Source organism: Vidua macroura, chromosome 2 (genome assembly GCF_024509145.1).
Source record: "Vidua macroura isolate BioBank_ID:100142 chromosome 2, ASM2450914v1, whole genome shotgun sequence".
In the NCBI taxonomy this organism is placed as follows: domain Eukaryota; kingdom Metazoa; phylum Chordata; class Aves; order Passeriformes; family Viduidae; genus Vidua; species Vidua macroura.
Genome location: NC_071572.1, coordinates 88,475,026 through 88,493,924, shown reverse-complemented (window position 1 = coordinate 88,493,924; position 18,899 = coordinate 88,475,026). Strand labels below are relative to the sequence as shown.

Genomic DNA, 18,899 nt, shown 5'->3' with positions numbered 1-18,899 from the left:
GATGTGCTGTTTGGCAAAACAGTAGTACCAGAAGTGAAGTTGCATTTAAAAAAATTAAAGGCATAGTGTTACATCCAAAATAATAGGTTTTATATAAATCTCCAATGCATAGGATAAAGGAATTAAAATTGAACACAAGTACAGATGAAGCCTTTAGAACAGTGAACATGAACTGGAAAACTAACAGGTAAGGCATAAGCAGCATCACAAAACTACCTGTTCCTGAATCTGAGACTGGTCCATGGCAAGAGGTATCAGGGTTCCTACAACAACACGAAGGTGGGTCTCCAGAGCATCGCTGCAACATGTAACTGCTGTGTGGCAAACATGATGCAGAAGATCACAGCAGAGAGAAAAGCTGCGCATGGATATGTCTCTGATTACGATGGGTCTGTCAGAGGAAACAAAGTGGAATTAAAGAAATACAAATTGGCACTGTCTCAAGTGTCAACACTTTATACATCAAGGAATAATAAGGGAAAAAAGTCAGGACAAATTGACTCTAAACTTTAAAATTTATCAACTCAATGAATCAGCTCTAAAGACTTAGCTCAGGAGACAGAGAGAAACTGAAACACAGTGAATTTGACAGCTCACTTTGGAAAATTAAATAAAATTGTGTTAAAAAATATACACCAAAAAGAAAATTAAATCCCCAGAAGGGATTTAGATTATTATTTGTCAAGACAATCTTGACAGAAACAGAAAAAAATGGAAAACATGCTCTCTGAATCCTCCTGTACCTAAAATGACCATTAGTTAAAAAATTTAGGTTATAAAGGACACCTGGAGACTATGTAGTGCAGCTTCCTCCCTTAAGCAGTGCCAGCTTCAAATTCAGATCAGGTTCTCAGGGTTTTATTGAGCTGAATTCTGAGATCCCTCTGAAAGAAGTGTTGCTCTCCAGTGCATCAGCAGCCCCTGCCCCAACTGAGCGTTCAACGTAAGAATAATAATGCCATAATAATGGCATTTACTATAAAATCCACACATCTCTTCAACATCTCAGGGTATGAAATGCTTCAAACCAGCCAAGAAATCAATTTATACATAAACTCAGAGATATGTAGGCAAATAACTGTTTGGGAAACCCCAAGTTTAAGCTCAAGCAAGAAATTATCTCTCATCTTCTTATGCAAAAGTTAAGAGTTCCACTTAAATTTTAACCTGATGAAGGACCAGTTTTCTCAATCCGAAGGCAAGCTAAGAAAATGTGTACAATTCTCACTTTGCTATAGGTACTTAGTGGTGAGAATGTAAATGTCAACATTCAATAAGCACATTTTATTTGACATGCACTTACTTTGCACTTAACTCCACATTTTTAATTTTTCTCCCATATGCTTTAAATTTCTAAACATTCTGTCATCAAAATCTCCTAACACTGCTTATTTCTACAATTTGATAGCCTATTACAGATACAAAACCTGCAATACAGCAAAAATCTAAATACAAGGCTAGCACAAAACATTCCATATTTTAGTAAGAGTTCAATGATTAAATTTTGAAATTATAAAAGAATAGCAACTTAATTTTTAATTTTAGCAATTTATAATTAATTTGACAGATTAATTAACATCTGCTAGCAATATCAGAATGTAAGGTTACAGGAGCAAGGGAGCACAGAGAGGAAGAACTAGAGATAATTACTTTGTTTACCTGCTGTTGATGTGGTGAATCAGGGTGTAAATTACATCTCGGAGGACGAAAGCCCAGGCTCCTCCTAAACTGTCTTTGATCTCTTTAAGTAACAGGCCCACAAACAAGTGATAGATTATAAGAACTCTGTGGTTTTTATACATGTTTTTTGTATCTGATGCATGCTTACAGAGAGCTAGAAGGATTTTCTGGAATGAATCCTAAAAATGAATAAAATATGAGTAAAAAATTATTCATAAAGTCAATACAGATATGAAGAAAAAACTCCAAAAACTTAAAACCTAAAACAGGCAAAAAAGCTCCATTATTTTTACTGCTTTAAACAAACAAATGGCCTACAGAGAAACCAATTCTCCAAACAGGACTATAAGCTATATAACCTCTTAATTTTCCTTTCTTCATTCCCCCCACATGAGAAATGCTATGCACATTTTTCGGAAAGCCAAAGAGTTATGGCAATGTCTGTCAACAGAGAAACATTAACTAAAACCCATGAAAACATCAGGTGAGAATTCAACCTATATTTTTTCAAAAATAATGTTCATGTGTGTAAGATGCACTATTTCACAGAACACAGCTGTTCAGGTTGTAACTCTTAAAACTGTAAACTTAAAAAACACTAGGCAGGTTGTGTAACATTTTAAAAAACTTACTCCACTGGCTGGCAATATTAACTTTTACACTCAAAAATAAAACATGGTTTAGAAAAGTTTTTTTCCTATTTTTAGAGTATTTATAGGTAGGCAAAGAAGTTGTTGACAACATATGCAATAAACCAGCATAACTTTAAACAGATATGTTTCCAAGGAACAAACTTAGAAGACTTTAATATGTTTATGATTTATAAGGCTGTAAAATTTCCTATGTCTTCATATTTACCTTTAACAAATGAAAATCAAGTGTCAAAAAATACCCCTAAGTATAAAATTTCACTTTGTCAGTAAAAGTAAGTAAATTTTATATTTTAATTGTAGGCTGTATTTAGTTAAAATTTACCCAACATAATTATTTTAGAACATTCTTCAGACATGTGACAATTATGACACATTCTAAACTGTGCCGGATACACAGAGATTTTCCTCAACCTTTAAAATAATCTCCTCTACTTTATATGCATTATATAATTCACATAATTACAGTTATATAAGACATATTACATACATAATATAATAATTAATGAAGTAATATAATTATATAATGCACATAACTCTGTCCCTGAATTTAGGACATCTTCCACTTCAAAAGGCAAAGAAATGAATAGAAAAGGGTCTAAGGTTGTTTATTTTCTACACAGAGAAATGATGAAAATGTCTAATTTAACTGAAGGGAACCCATAATTGAAATTTTGCATTCTACAGGGAAAAAAAAAAAAAAAAATCATTTTCTTACATCATACATCATCATACTTACAGGGCTTTTAGAAAGAACTGCTACAATACTTTTTAATTTGCTTTTATGACAGTTGCTAATATAGTCCAAGGTTGCCTTAATCACGTAAGATGGAAAATGAGGAGGATTAGGAGCAGGATCCAGTTCTCTAAATGAATAAAAAAGATATTTATATTTTTTTTTCTCAAAAGTCAAACCACTTGTATTTAATACAATAAGTCTTAATGAATAAACACATTAATTCCTAGAAAATATCTGCTTTCAGTAAGAAGCATCAAAAGCATTCAGAAAAGTGACATGCTTCTTATTTTGTAGCTGCTTTTTGTTCCTGTATGGTAGCTTTCAAAACGGTACTTTCATAACATTCTTTTACATATTTTTGAAAGATCGTATTGTTAAAAGCCCATACATTTGTCTCACCTAAGGTACTTAGCACAAAAATCTAGTTACAATTTATGGGTAAATCTATATTTTGTAATTGTGGGAAAAATTTAGTTGAGGAAAAGCAGGGTAGTGAAATTTTCTGTGACCTCAAAAAGACAAGAAATGCATCATGGTAGTAACAAAAGCACATAAACTAAATTTCATCACTCTTATTCTTACCATTTCCTTCTTAAAAAGAAGAGCTTTGTTTACAAGCAGACACCACAGTTAATAAACTCACTGCAAAAAAATTCTTTGAAGAGCTCTTAAATTCTCTAATCTAAAATACAACTTTTGGCAGATTTTCAGAGAAATGTTTTGGATTCTTTCAACTTACAATTTTTACAATAAAGGTATCTTCTTCAAGAACTTTACAAAATGCAGTGTTTTTCCAAAAAGTTTGTATCTGAACATAAAAATCTGGAAAATTATTATGCAAATAGGGATATTTTAGGACAAAAAAGACTAAAGACTAAAATAAACATTAAGATATTTATGGCACTAGGCTATTTCTAATAAAAATAAACCCTCTCAGCTTCAGGGTCACCTCTTCTTATGCCTGAAGGGCACATTTTAATGCACAATGTTATACAAACACACTCAGCATTTAGAAAATCTGCAAGTACATACCTTATGTATTTACTTAGATGAGACCCTTCCACTGTGATACCAGCTGGTTCATGTAAAGTCATCAGCAGTTCAACCACAATCTCTGGCAAGTTACTGTGAGATAAATTGTCCATTTGCTACAAGAAGAAAAATAGCATTTTAATTAGAAAAGGATATTTCAGCCAGAATTATTTCTTTGACTTCTGAGAAAGCCTTTTTCTAGTCTAGATACTCTACTTGTTCCACCATCCATGACATACAATTCATTCATCAATTAAGCCTGGTTAAGCTTCTCTATGGCAGTCACAGGTAGAACAATCTGCTTTCCTACAGTATATAGAAAAAAAAGAAGTTTCACTTTACTACTAGTTCTGAACATAGAGTCTGCCTCTAGAGAAGATGGCTCCTCATAAAGCATTAACAAAATATTTTAAGAGGAAAATGTGACAGATATACAACAGAGAAACTCAGGGCTGTACAATGAATGGTAAAAAAAATTTATTGCATTACGAAAAAAATTATGCTTTCTGCTTGAAAGTTTCTATTGAACAGCTCCTTGAAATCCTTGCGATAAAAATTCGTCTGGTTTGAATTTAATAAAATATTACTTTTGCACCTATAAATTTGAACTATTTACATAATATATAAATTTTTCTTTCTGGTCTGTTAAACACCATAGAACTCAATTTACACATTTGAAATGGATACCTGTTTTCCTAAGCAGTTTTCATCCTTAAGCATGTCATAGACTTTAGAAGCCATTTCTCTTTGCTCTGCTACTTCACTCTTTTCGTGGCTTTGATAGGCAAAGTATGGGAGGATATTGACAAGTAACTTTGGAAAGCAGTCTGCCAGAACTTGTCTCCAGTCCTTCTCAATCTTGTTGGCAAGTGATTTCACATCTTCAAACTGACTTCTAATCACCAGGTGTGGAACCAAAACTTTGTAACAAGACCTACATGTAGTAAATACATTTCCAAAATGCCCTTATTTAAAAATACTTTTTAAAAAAACCTTGAGCAACATATAGTAAATACCATTTCTCTACTGTATAACTAAACTTCCAATCATTGTTTAGCTACTGCTACACACACACAAAAAAAAAGAAAATCTTACCTGCATAAATGTAACACACATGATGCTTGGAATACATTTCAAAAGTTCTCAATACATCACCTTACAACAAAATCCTGATGCATTACTACATGTAGCAATTTGAGACCCTGCGTCATGATTGTACATAAAAATCTAAATAATATTTTAATCATATAGCAAACTTACCTGTAGAACTCCTCAAGGCTAGTATAGTTCAGAAGAACATAAGGAAAAGCAGACAGGCTATATCCAGTGTCATTTATTTTCAGCCACTCCATCACCAAATAGTCTAAATGTGATGTCATGAAGTCTTCTATACTTTTATAGCCAAAAATGTCAGACACTTTTTTCAAAACCTGAAATGCATGAATTAGTAATGCATTAAAATAAAATTAGAATTAAAAATAGCACAGAGAGTACATGGTATTATGGCAAACTGACAATATTACACCTCCATGTGTACCCTCCAGCCTTTTAATGAATATTTGTGTAATTCAGCCCCTGTTTAGCATAAGCCATTTTATTATTTGTATTGTCATATCTCAGAAGTGTGCAATCAAGGAACTACAACTAACTCATAAGAATTAAGAAAGGATGGCCAATACCCATTTTGCAGGGTACAGACTGTGTGCAAAAACAGGAAGCAGTGAATAGAAAGAAAGGATAAAAGGAACATGTGCACTTAAAAAATTACTGGCATGAAAGGCTGAAGTGTAAAACAGCAATCATTTCAGTACACCCTTGTGAACTTCAAAACAGAATTCCACAAGACACATACCATCTTCCAATACACTGCATTTATTTTACATATTTTCCACGTAAAAAACTTGCTTCCTCTGGACAGAATGATTTTTTAAAATTAGAGCTGCAATATTCAACGTAAAAGTCTATTTGCATTTCAGATCTGGGCTTTGAACATACAAAATTTACAATTAAAATTGCTTTTCATGATTTCATTATTTCTATGTAAGTCATTAAATATAAAGACAAATTAATTCAGTAATGTAAGTACCACATTAGTTATATCTTTACAATACTTAACAAATTTCAATACTGAGCAAAACATCTTGCAGTCTTCCAATCTTAACCTAACCTTAATTTATTACCTAAATATCAAATGAAATGTCAGACTTGCCTTTTTCACAAGATGAGGCTCTAATCCATTCTCTTTCACAGACTGGCAAATAGCAAACAGAGCTTGCTTTTCACAGACCGGGCTGCAGCACAGAACCATGGTTATAAGCATCAGCAAAACTGCTTTTCCATTAGTCTGTTTGTCCAAAAGATCTTCAGGACTTGCATCACCCCTGAGCTTCAATAAGAAATCATGAAGACCTTGAGCAAATATTCTGTTAAAGCAATTTCCTAGTTAATGAATCCGCATGAATAATTTAAAATTAAGGGCATTGACATAAATAGTGCTGAACAAGTCAAGTCTCCTTTTTTTACTCCTTGAGGCATATAGGGAAGAACTGCCTTGCTATTTAAATGCAGTTCTCCCCCTGTTAAGGTATTGTGTTGACAAGTGATGAGTTTAAGCATAAGTTACAAGAAACAGCAGTGAAAGGGGAAAAGCTAACAGACACCACCAAGCTGAGGGGACAGAACAAGGACTTAAAGCAACACAGAAATCAGATGATGACAAAGAGCTGGAGGTGACAGTACAGAGGGATGAAAAAGATGACAGAGACATGAGGCCTCAGCAGCAAAGCTGCAGCAGACAAAGGGGTGAGAGATGACATGCAGGTAGGTAACAGCATGACAGAAAAAAAGGAAAAATGTAGATGAAGCAGATGACTTAACATGGTAGCAAGGAAGGAGGAAAAGTCAAAGACACTAAAAGAAAAATTAAGAAATTCCACAATACTACATCACACTGTTGTATTTCCAGTCACTGCACTGAAGTGTAACTTTTCCTTCACTTGAAGCTTCTTCTGAATAGTTCAAATTTTTACGCAAATCTCAGTTTTGTGAAAACCACTGCTCTAACACCACTGGAAACATGATCTTTCCCAAGTTTACATATCTGGTTTAATACTGTGTAAATACATTATTTAATTTACACCGCTCCTTATTCATTATTTATATGTTTTCTAGATTATTGAGGCTAAATTTTTCTACGATTCCTAAGTGTTACAGCACTGAACCTGGCAACAACAAACAGTATGATAAAGAAGAGCAGTCTGAAACATACAGTTTACAAATTCACAAACTTCTAATGCGGGCAAAACCATGAGTGACTGGATATGAAACGAATTCCCTGACTATCACTTTGTTTTACAAGCTCAGATTATCAGAAGTCCAGAAGAATTAATATTTTCAGAAAACTAAACATAATCTTGTAATTTTATTCAAAAGATCAAAACTAATGACAAGATATTGGTACCAGATTGCTCATTCCTTCCTGAACTCTGAGGTATGCATTCTCAAAAGCCTTTTGCTGAAGCTTCAGGGGAAGAGGTCTTGACATTCCAGAAGAATCTCTCTGTTTCACATCTTGAAACAAACTTAAAAAAGAACAATAATTATTAGCATAACACTACAGAATTACTGTATGTTGTGCATACTGGTATGTTGTGCATACCAATATGATTCTGATTTTCTGAATATAATTATTTTTGTCTTAATTGCCTTATATAGATTTTTCTTTATTTTCTTACAGAGCAGTTTCTCTCTATATATTGATCTCTCACATCACAGAATAATTCAAATGCAAAGTTGGAACACTTCAACAAAATTTGATAGGCTTTTATATTCTGACAAAATTGTAGTTCCAGAAGTATCAAAAAGAGCGGCTATGCAGTAGCAGAAGTGACATCCAGTTAATGGAAATTAAGCCTTAATCTTACAAACAGAAAAAATATCTACATTATCACCTGGTAATTGACTTTGCAGCAAGAATTCGAACTTGATGGTGACTGTCTGCAAGGAAATGTGGGAAAGCATCACTCACAGGTAGATCTTCATTTTTCACGTTAAGGATTGCCCACTTGCAATGAGGATCAACCTGAAGAAAATTAATATTGTGATTAAAAACGTGCAGAAGATATTTATACACTGTTTTTAAGTACATCTTAAATATTTAGTATGCTAATGAATGTCAGAAAATCTGGGATTACCTCAAGCAGGGTTTTCATGCAATTTAAAAGGGCCACTCTTACTGATGCCATGCATTTCCCTCCTTGAGATAAATGCCTAAAACAAGGAATACTCGATTAACAGAAAAAGTTGACCACAGTTTTGAGAAACAGTCTAGCAAGTTAGTTTCTGCTGCTCACAGTTGACTCTTTTGTGCTCCATGGGCATGTTTGGGAGGATTTGACATTTTTATTGGTAATTGCAAACAATATTCTTTTTGGGTTGCTGAAGTTCAGCCCTTGTCATAACTACTGATGCAATTCAGCATAGAATCAGTCTTTGTTTATATACAGCAGTGTAATGTTTATTATTCTGGTACTACCTTAAGGATTAATTTTTTACTACAAATATAGAATGACAAACAAAATCTGAAAAGTTAAATGCTGCATAAAGATTCCACAATACACAAAACTAGCAAGAGACACAGCAGCACTACAGTCTTCTTGCTGATAGCAAACATAAAAACCAAAAATCAAAAATTTTATGACCAACAGACTCCTGCATTAAATAACATACCAGAAGGCTCCAACAACTGTCAGAAACTGTCCTTTGGCATTCCCTGCCTCTTCAGCAGGTTCTTTGAAGTGGGCCAACCCTGCTGCTAAAGGGAGCAAACTATTTAGGATTACTTTACAAACTTCTTGATCTCGACGATACAAAGAACACACAGTACTGTAAAGAAAAAAGAAAAAATATCTTGAAAAAGCCATCAAATCCCCTGAAATAGATGTAAAACATGCTGAGTAGTTTCTTTCTTACGAAAGAGGCTTAAGAAGCATATCAACATCGACTGCAGGCAAGAAGTGTTCTTCAGTAGGGAGCTCCTTCAACAGGATCAAGTACTGTGGAATAAAAAACCCAAATGGAATAAAAAACCCAAACAAAACTAAAATGATAAATAGTACTTGGAAAAATAAGTAGTCAAAAAGAAGAATTAGGAATTTTTTTGTTAAGTCTTACACAAAACCATGCAGGAAGACACCTATCATAAGCATTTGCAGTTAGACTGGTCATCTTTTCATGCAAACACCAACATGCAGTAATACAGATCATCAAACTTTTAGTTCTGGCAGTAAAAAAAATATCCTTTGTAAACTAAGCCACAGATATTATTCTACTGCAGAGACTATTTCTAGTTCTTTTACAAATAATTAATTATAAAGGCAAGATAGATATTTTTCTCAACTCTTCATTTTTCTGGCTTACAAATTCAAACTGCTGTTTTCCTGTCTACAGCACACTTTAAAAACACAAAATGTAGCCATTTTAAGTCTTCCAAGGGGACTGATGATAGGAGAAAGACAATGCGTAATCGAGAAGACTATGCAAATTTAGTAACACTACAATTACAGAGGTGGGTCTGCTGTAAAAACCCCTCATACTCACCATGTGCAGATGCAGTGGCTTAGTGCTGTCAAAGACACTGCCTTCAGTCAGCATTAACAGCCTCCTCCGAATATCAGAGGCTCGGAAGCTCAGTGTCTGAACTGGGACTGTAGTTACACAAATACACAGGAACCTCACAATTTCAAGGAGAAGTAAATCCTGCTTTGTCAACTGTTCTTCAGCTAATGGGCTCAAAGCACCTGGAAGTAAGATTTTCATGTAAGAAATGCTTCTCCAAAGGCAATAGAAGAGGTGGTAACATTTTAAGTCTTTGCAAAACTAATATAAGTTCTCAAAAAAGATAGAGTACAAGCAACCTTTATGTTCATTTGTTATTGAGCAGCTAGCGCATTTTAAATAGGAATTTAAAACAAAAGGTAACATCAGTACTTGTAGCTCCTAACAGGAATAAACAGACAGATTTATGCTCCTGTCCCTCTGAAGGTCCAGATACAGTGTCAAGAATTATTGATCAGAAGGAGAAAAGCTAAATAGGACTCTTTTTAAGATAATGAAGAACAATCTAATGAGAGACAAGTATTCTACAAACACATTTTCTAGTCTTTTCTATGCCAAAACTTCTGTCTGACCCTGAAAAAGTTAAGTGTGTCTTCTTGCCTTATTTGATTTATAAAATTAAAAATAAACTACTCCTTTCTAAATAAGCTCGAACACTTCATTAACATCTTTAAAACACTGATGAAAATTATTACTGCTTAGAAAGTACCTGGTTCAACCACTACCTGCTTCAACTACTAATAATGCAGCACAATTTTGTACCTTAGTAACTTTCAAGCAAAGAGGTATTTGCAAAAACAAGCTTTTGGAAGTAGTTTGGAGATAGAAAAGACTTACCTGTTACAGTTTGCATGTCACCAGATTCATTTGTATCACTGATGTCAGTCACTGAATGATCATCAAACAAACCATCAGATGCCTCGTTATCTACTTCCATTATACTCTCCTCAGGATCATTCCTGAGATCCACTTCTCCCAGTACACTTGGCTTTCCAGTAACTGTCATCTGACAAAAACACCACAGCCTTTTAAAGTTGTTTTTAGGGACAGAAGAAACACCACAGATATAGCACAAGGAGAGACTCTGCAGTTTTCCAGTGAACTAGAACCGATGAAGACAGTAAGGGTGACACAGAATTGATGAATTTCATCGCTTGTTATAAACCTGTTTTCTATACATTGTCTTATTTATTCCCTTTAGGATAGAAGCTTCCTTGGACAGATACTGATCTCTGCGTTTTAGATTCTGCCAAGGACAGTGTTAGTTTTTAAGAAACAGCTCTCTCTGTAAGACTCACCAACTTCTCACCATACTTCTTAACTATAGAGAAATGAAAAGGAGGCATGTGATTTTCTGAGGGCAAACTAATTACCACTTTCCCTACCAGATGACAAGTTAACACATGGCAAAACCCCCAGCTCTTCCTCACCTGAAAATTTGCCTACCCAGACCTGACTACAGCACCATGTGCCAAAGAGAAGTTTTAAGAATTGTGCTAAACACAGTGATGTGCCACACTTCTGCTTTTCCCAGTGGGAAAGGAGCAATTTACAGTAAGATTTAATAATAAACACAAGAAACCCCGCTCCTTTACAAGTGCATTAACATTACCTATCTACTGGTATAGAATTCTTTTGTATATACTTCTGCTGCAAGAAAGTATTAAAACCATGAAAAACAGCAGAAATTTGTTTTTTAATGAGAGCTGGAATGCTAACCTTGATCAAATGTTATCCATCTGCTCTTCTTTTTACCCTAAGCCTGTGTTCAAATGCTAAACAGAAATGTTTCCGGTTAGGAGTTCTCTACAAAACACAATGAATTTCAATTTATTTTTTTCAGTAATATGTATCTCGTTTGGTTTGCCTCCAGATTATTGTGCTGTAAAAACAATGCCCTCACAGAAGAGCACTGCATTCAGAAACAAAGAGAATGTACTTACCAGATTCTTGCAAATATCTATCAGATCGTTCATAAATTTTGATGTTAACAAACGCAGGAATAGATTAGATAGCATCTTATTAGCACTGTTCTGTAAGGAAGCAAGAGGTACAGATAGGTTAATTTTTTTTTTCAGGAATTAAAGGTATGATACTCAATTTCCTGATCTCATTAATGAAGAAAGAAATTTAAACTCCTTTATAAACTTTACCTTGGTACAATTGCACAAACATTTTGTACACTGCATTATCAAAGTCCTCAGTGTGTTGATCTGGGTATCTTCATTCAGTCTGTTTTTAGATTGGGAAATGGGTTCTCCGGCATAATGAATGAGAGACTAGTAAAAATACAACACGGTTAGAAAACCTCAGTGACACCTATACATTGGCACCTACACATTACACACATAAAGACAAAAGGTAATGGTTCTCATTCATACAGCTTTGATATCCATAGTGTGCATCAATGAATCCACTTTTTTTTCTGTGATATTTGTTGTGCTCATTTTACTCAAGTAGTGACAAAACCATGGCTTAGGCGTGCTTGAAACACTAATATTTTCATCACAAAAGAAAAATACAGCACATCTCCATCAAGTGTAAGGTTTGGGTTTCTGTATTTAAGCCAGGAACCACCTCAGATAGTACTAATAATAAAAATAATAGCAATAGCTGTCTTCATACTGGTTTGAACCATCAAATTATCTTAAATTCCTGAATAAAAGACCTAAAAATGAAAGGACTTGTTATCCTGTAATTAGTCCTCTGTCTACATGTCCATGACTTCCACTTGTTTCAAAGGTGTGACTCAGAAATGTATCAATATTTAGAATAATCTCCACTGCAAAACTCATGAGCTGGTGTGCTGACAGAATTTCAGCAACTCCTCTTTCAGCAGCAGAAACATATTTAAACCTCTCTAAGCTACCTTTCTCTGAAGAGATATCTGTGCTCTGAAAACGCGTCAACACAAACAGAATTTTATTAATTAATTTATATTTAATGCCTTATTTAATTTTCAATAGGTCCCAAATGCATTACTGCTTACCTTAGCATTCTGGAACAATGCTGATTTACAGGCATCCTCCTCTTTAAAAATACCAGTGTAGCAATAGCAACCCAGAACACCAACCAAGAGACTGACACACCGCACAAGGTACTCAGCAGCAACAACCCTAGACTAAATCAAATATACAGTATAAATACCAGCGGTTCATCACCACAAAATACAGAATCCATACACTTTGCCTTGGAAATAGATTGTTTGGGAGCACAAATGTAAGGATGTAACAACAATTTCTAACTTACCTTAGGACCACAACTGCTTAAAAGCTTTTCTGACATTGCTAAAAGGCAGTTCTCCAGTGTTCCCCTAAGATTTTGGTTGATGGCAAGTCTTGAACCAGTCACATTTTTATCTGCAACATTTACTCCAAAGTTAGTGAAAATATCCATTTCATCAAATGTAGTCTGCAGGTACAGCTCTTCAACATGAGAAAAATTATTTTCTTCTTTCCCTTGCACATGTTGTTCACTTGAAGAAGAGACACAGTTTTTACTTTAGCAACCAGTATATAATTTAAAAGTCTTAAATGCTATTATTTAAATACAGGAAATATACAAAAGCAAAATAAAATATTTTACCTTTTTGTGCTTCCAAACCCTGGTTGACCTTTACTTTCTAACATGACTTCCACTGTGGAATGGACAATACCTTTCTAGCTCTAGCTGAACTGTAAGGAAACATGAAGGCTGCACACAGATCATACTTTCTCCTGCAGTTATGGAGCAGCATCTGCTTTGTGTTAGGATCCCTGACCTCAGCCTACTTGACACAGCTGCAGCAGAAATCCACAAAGCCCCCGAAACCAGTATTTTCAACTTCTAGTAGGAAAGTCTTATCTTGCATCTGAACAAGTTACACACATTTTAGTCTTATTAAGAAGAAACTTTGGATATAGTCCAAAGCATTGGTGAAAGATGCAGCAGTATTCCTAGCTTAAGTACCTAAAATGATTAATTTAAAAACATACCATTCAGCCTCATTTTGGAAAAACATCATGGAGGCTCTGCAGTTCTTCATTGTAAGGCTCACAAGAATTTTTTGTAATACAAGATGAGGAAATTCACTGTAAGAAAGAAAATACTTTTGTATTTTATTGCAATCAGACAAACTCTTGGGATTCCTGAAGCACACACGAACATTGACCAGATTAACAGGGTATCTTCAATGAAATTTAAGTTTTCACTGAAGATTTTTAATGCATAGGTCACTTATCTGCCATGATATGGACAGATAACCAAATTATATCCCCAGAATGACATTCTACAGGAAGCTGAAAAACACGACAGACTCTGCTTAAGCTTTAATATAACCGAATTCTGCATTAATATAATATGTTTTTGCCTGCAGAATTTTTTGTGTTACAGGGTGAGCTTACATGTAAAATTATACCACAAAAACTTTACCTGAGGAGCACAGGAGGCAACTCTGCACATTCTTCTATTTCTTCTTCCAAATTGCTGGACAGGAGCCATTTTATTATTGCCTCCCTTAACACAGAACCCAGATTTCTCTCAGAAATATTCTGTTCCATTCCTATGTCCAAATTTTCTGGCACTGAGTAGGCAGACATCACTAATGATAAACAGCATACAGCAGAACTACAACAAAAATGAAACGGGGAAAACATGTGGTATTTGTTGATTAGCACTCTAAAGCAAAGTGAGTACTTCTGCATGCTCAGGAAGCATCAAGTACATAAGCAAGTTAAAAAGCATGCATACTGGTCTATTCCTTCATTAAAATCTTTGCATTTTCATTCTTCTTGGCTATTACAGACATTTCCTACCTATCTTAAAGACTATGTCAGAGTACTTATTTCAGAATAAAAATTCAGAAGAAAACAGGCTTCTTAACTTCAAAAAAATCAATATTTGTCTGTTAGATCTTTAAATTTTTAGTCCATTTTAAATTTTATGATATTATAAATGTGAAGATGCTTGCCTCTTCTGCCTCTGCTTTCAGTATTTTTACATATTTATGATAGTTTCAAATGCTTAGAACACAAATGTGTACAGTTCTTGAATAGAAATATAGTCACATCAACAATAATATTGAGTAACACAGTGGTTTTGTTTGTACAGTAAAGAGAAATATGAATCAGACACAAGACACTATTCTTGATTCCATTTTACCTTGAAGGTTTGCATGCAGGTCCTGAAAATATCTTCCAGAGTTCTTTATCTGTTACAACAAGGTTCCCTTGAATCATAGCTCCAAGCAACCCAAAGCTCTCCACTTCAATTTGCTGAAGGCTAACGCTGCGAATGGTAAGAGTCCAGATCTTTGCCCAGGTTCTCTGGAGCTCCAGCTTGTGGGTGCCCTTCAAATCAGTTTTCTGGTTTTGACACAAAGCTACCTCTGTGAGACACTTCAGCACATATGGGGTCCTTTCTCCTCGGCGCTGCTGAGGCAGTAACTGGTGAAGGACATTGAGCAAGGTGGGCAGCTCACTGCTAGGAATACTCATGGGATACTTGGATATGAGCTGACTTGTAATCTGTAACCTTGAAAACACAAAGTGAAGCAATTAATACCAAATATACAGAAATTTGCATTTTCAGAAGTAAATGAACAAACAAACAAAGCCTTCTTCAATTGCATTTCTCATTTATACTTTCCAGGATTGAGCTGATTTATTTACTATCAAAAGTTAAAGATTCAGTATTTCTACCATTTCCACCTGTAAATACTGCTCATCTAGCCTCACTATCACTAATAGTTTCTTACAGTTCAAAGGTCCCTTGTGGCAAACCAAGTACCCTTCAATCAAGGTCCAAGGTAAGAAGCCAGGCCTTGGAACAGTTTTCAGGACAGGTATTACAGAAAACTCTGTGAACTAGTCCAAAACGGCCAAACTCTTAATGGTTACTGTACCGTAACTCAGCCAGCTCAGAGCAACCTCCCACATGCTCTGACAATCTAAGTTCACTGCTTAGATATACAATCACAGCATGTCCAGACACCCAACTTAAATGCAGAACATATTCAGGAGAATGTTAAATGTAAAAAGAGGTCTGGAGTGATACTTTTTTCATGTAAAGATGTTATTACCAAGGTATGACATCAAAATCCTTCTGGGATCTTTGCACATTGTCTCGAATAACCCCCCAGCCAAGCTCAATCCTCCTGCGCTTGTTTGGCACCGTGTTCTCACTGGACTCTCTTTGTGAAACAGCATACGACTGGGTAATTTCAAGGACTTTGGTATCCTCTGTAAAAACCTTTCATAAAGAGAAATTTAGAAGTATGCAAATTTAAAAAAAAAGTAGCAGTCTTTACAAGAAAACTGGAATACTTATAGCCTAGCAAGAAACACTAGTGAAATGCTGTATAATGCATTTCTAAACTGTACATAATTAACCAAACACAACAGATCACAGATAAAAGGTATGAATACTTCAGCCAAACATACAGCTCAGTAATTATACAGTCAATCTTATATTCAAATAAAAAGGTTACCTGATGACAAATATCAGCCATTAACTCAATTAAATTTTCCTTTACAGCAATATTACGTGAGCCTGAAGAATACTTCCCCCTGCTACTGATGAGATTTATTTCATTCACCAGCAGATCATACAGGTTATGTAAGATGCTTTGCCACTTTGTTAAGTCATATGCACCTGTACATGCAAAAACAATTAAAAGATAGCATGTATCACCCACTTGACACAATACATAAACCTACCCAGACAATGAAAAATACAGACAAAATCTGAATAAGGCAAATAAAGTTCAGCAAGTGCAGGCCTGAAAAGCAAATTCTATACTTTAGAATGAATAAAGTAAAAAAGGGGAAAAGTTAAGAGAGAACTTAATAAGCATATAGAAGTAATTAGGGTAGGAATTAAGTTTCTAATAAACAATTCTTCATCTAACTGGAAAGAATACAGTCAAAGGTAATGGATAGATTTGTACAAAGTAAAAAAAAAAAAAAAGAACTATGCTAGAACTACATAGACAAACATAATTACTGAGTTATATTCTCTGAGTCATTTTATAGCGTTAAGTCGGACTCAACTGACAGTAGTAAATTCTGGGTTTAAACAGATCTGATAAGACACCAATACATGTGGCAATCTAAACCCAACCTAAATTATTATTTCTTTTCCCCAAAGACTTGGTATTTTCATTAAGCAATTGAAACTGCCTTTTGATTAAAAGATGCCCCAACCTTTAAAGGACTTAACACAATTAATACTCTCTTAGTGGATACAATTTGAAAACTCCTTTTCACTTTCACTCAGAATTAACCTGTAGATTAAAACTACTGACAAATAATCATCACTACCATTAACGCTTCCAAGACTCAGTATCAAAATTTAGAGTGGGCACAATAATTTAAAAAATCACATGCAGCGGTAAAAAAAAAAAAAAAAAAAAAAAAAAAAAAAAAAAAAAGTTTTTTATTATACCTCTTCCCTGAGATTTTGCACCCTTTGGATGATGAATATGAACTTGGAGACGAAATAACTCAATTATTGATTCTTTTAGGGAATCCTTTGGTCTATACTGAGTCCATATGTAAAGCACTGTAGGCAAAATTTCTTCCCCTACTTTGCAAATCCGTATGCGACAGTTGTCAGCAAACTTGTTGCAGAAGATATTCATTGCTCCAACAATATGATCGAGGCCTGCAGTATTCTTCTCCTGCCTGTAACACAAACCTAACACTCAAACTTCCAAGAGAAGTAATCTTATTTATTTTTGTAAGTATTGTTTAAATGTAAATAGTAGCAAGTAACAACATTCAGAATAGTATTTGCCTAACAAATGCAGAAGTTATTAGTATTTTACAGAACTTCCTTAACTGACATTCAAAGGCAGAAGAAAATATATCTGAAGAAGTATTACCTGTTATTACTGAAGTCTAATCCCAAGTACTTAATGTAAGTTATTTTCTAGCATACAAAAGAAGCACTTGCAACATACCTTGCAGACTGCATTGCTTTTGAAAAGAAGACAAGCATGTCAGAACACAACCCATCAGTCTGGAAGCAGTACCCTCTTGTAAGTGTGTGAATTATCCTAGCCACTAAGACTCTATTAATACTCCCAGAAGATTTGAGGTATAAATGGCCATACAAGGTCAGCAAGTCTGCAAATGTATTAAAAAAATAAAGGTAAGTATAAACATACATATTACAGAGAATTACATTAAAAAATCTTGACACAAAATATTGCATTAAAGATACAGAGACTACCAGTCTGTGATCAGCAGCTAGTATCCATGTTCTTACTTTCAACAGCAACAGATCTCTGATTTTATAAGTAAAAAAGCTGACCTCTCTAATGTAGCCCAAGAGTTATTAGCAAGCATTAAGGTGGAATCACTAGAAAAGGTTATAGTAATCTTTACAAAGATTATATCCTTTAATAAAAGCAACTTGTTTCACTTAATGGATTGAAGTCTGACTTCTTCTAGATTTATGGCCTTCAGCCTTGCCTCACCTCAGTAACTAAATTTCACTGTGCTCCTTACAATCTAATATCAACATTTCTTCTGCCACACTTCCCGGTTTTGCCCATACGTAGACTCGGCTAACTTCCATGCTCCTAAAGAAACTAACCACCCCACAGCAACCCCCACTGGCTCCCCATGCCTGTGTTCTCTTCCAGTGACCTGTGCAGACCATGCATACATGACCTGACTGTACAGAATTACTTATGCTTCAGCAAGCAATAGACAAACAGTACACAGAAAGAAAAACAAGAAATCAATTCCTAATCTTTGTTGCTTTGTTTACTTCAAGTGTAAGCCTGCAGAAGCTGACACTGCTTTACCCCATATTTTATGCACTACCTCACACAACAGGACATCAAACAAATCAAAACACATCTAAAATACGCTTCTACAAAAGGAAAAGACATTTCTAAGTAGGCTCAAAAATGTTACCTGACCACTGCTGCTGGGATATCTCACACCAATATTTCCTTACTGAGAGGATATCCTTTAGAAGTACACTACTACAGTCAGAACCATAAGCAGCACAACTTATTGGATCTCTTATAATTTCCATCACATAAACCAGAAGTTCCTGACATTTCAGTCTGGGTCCTCCTATATGAAGACACAATATGAGATTATTTAATTAACCCAAATTCTACCAAATAAATCTGTAATTAATTGTTTGTAAATGTTACCTAATTAAAAAAACCAAAACAACAGAACCAC

General features: G+C 34.7%; 1 protein-coding gene across 1 annotated transcript in view; it reads right to left on the bottom strand.

The window, feature by feature from the left end:
- ATM (ATM serine/threonine kinase) overlaps positions 1-18,899 on the bottom strand; it is a 57,914-nt gene that overhangs the window by 35,281 nt on the left and 3,734 nt on the right. The window contains exons 5-30 of the mRNA XM_054003610.1: positions 18,621-18,785; positions 17,657-17,822; positions 17,140-17,378; positions 16,184-16,347; positions 15,776-15,945; positions 14,857-15,228; positions 14,128-14,322; positions 13,692-13,787; positions 12,967-13,192; positions 12,707-12,838; positions 11,871-11,996; positions 11,661-11,750; positions 10,555-10,723; positions 9,700-9,899; positions 9,073-9,155; positions 8,830-8,985; positions 8,295-8,370; positions 8,052-8,182; positions 7,562-7,682; positions 6,311-6,487; positions 5,362-5,531; positions 4,789-5,035; positions 4,102-4,217; positions 3,070-3,196; positions 1,660-1,859; positions 217-391 (exon numbers count right to left, since the gene is read on the bottom strand). Of these exons, the coding sequence (XP_053859585.1) occupies positions 217-391; positions 1,660-1,859; positions 3,070-3,196; positions 4,102-4,217; positions 4,789-5,035; positions 5,362-5,531; positions 6,311-6,487; positions 7,562-7,682; positions 8,052-8,182; positions 8,295-8,370; positions 8,830-8,985; positions 9,073-9,155; positions 9,700-9,899; positions 10,555-10,723; positions 11,661-11,750; positions 11,871-11,996; positions 12,707-12,838; positions 12,967-13,192; positions 13,692-13,787; positions 14,128-14,322; positions 14,857-15,228; positions 15,776-15,945; positions 16,184-16,347; positions 17,140-17,378; positions 17,657-17,822; positions 18,621-18,785 (4,289 nt within the window). The remainder of the gene's footprint in view (positions 1-216; positions 392-1,659; positions 1,860-3,069; positions 3,197-4,101; positions 4,218-4,788; positions 5,036-5,361; positions 5,532-6,310; positions 6,488-7,561; positions 7,683-8,051; positions 8,183-8,294; positions 8,371-8,829; positions 8,986-9,072; positions 9,156-9,699; positions 9,900-10,554; positions 10,724-11,660; positions 11,751-11,870; positions 11,997-12,706; positions 12,839-12,966; positions 13,193-13,691; positions 13,788-14,127; positions 14,323-14,856; positions 15,229-15,775; positions 15,946-16,183; positions 16,348-17,139; positions 17,379-17,656; positions 17,823-18,620; positions 18,786-18,899) is intronic.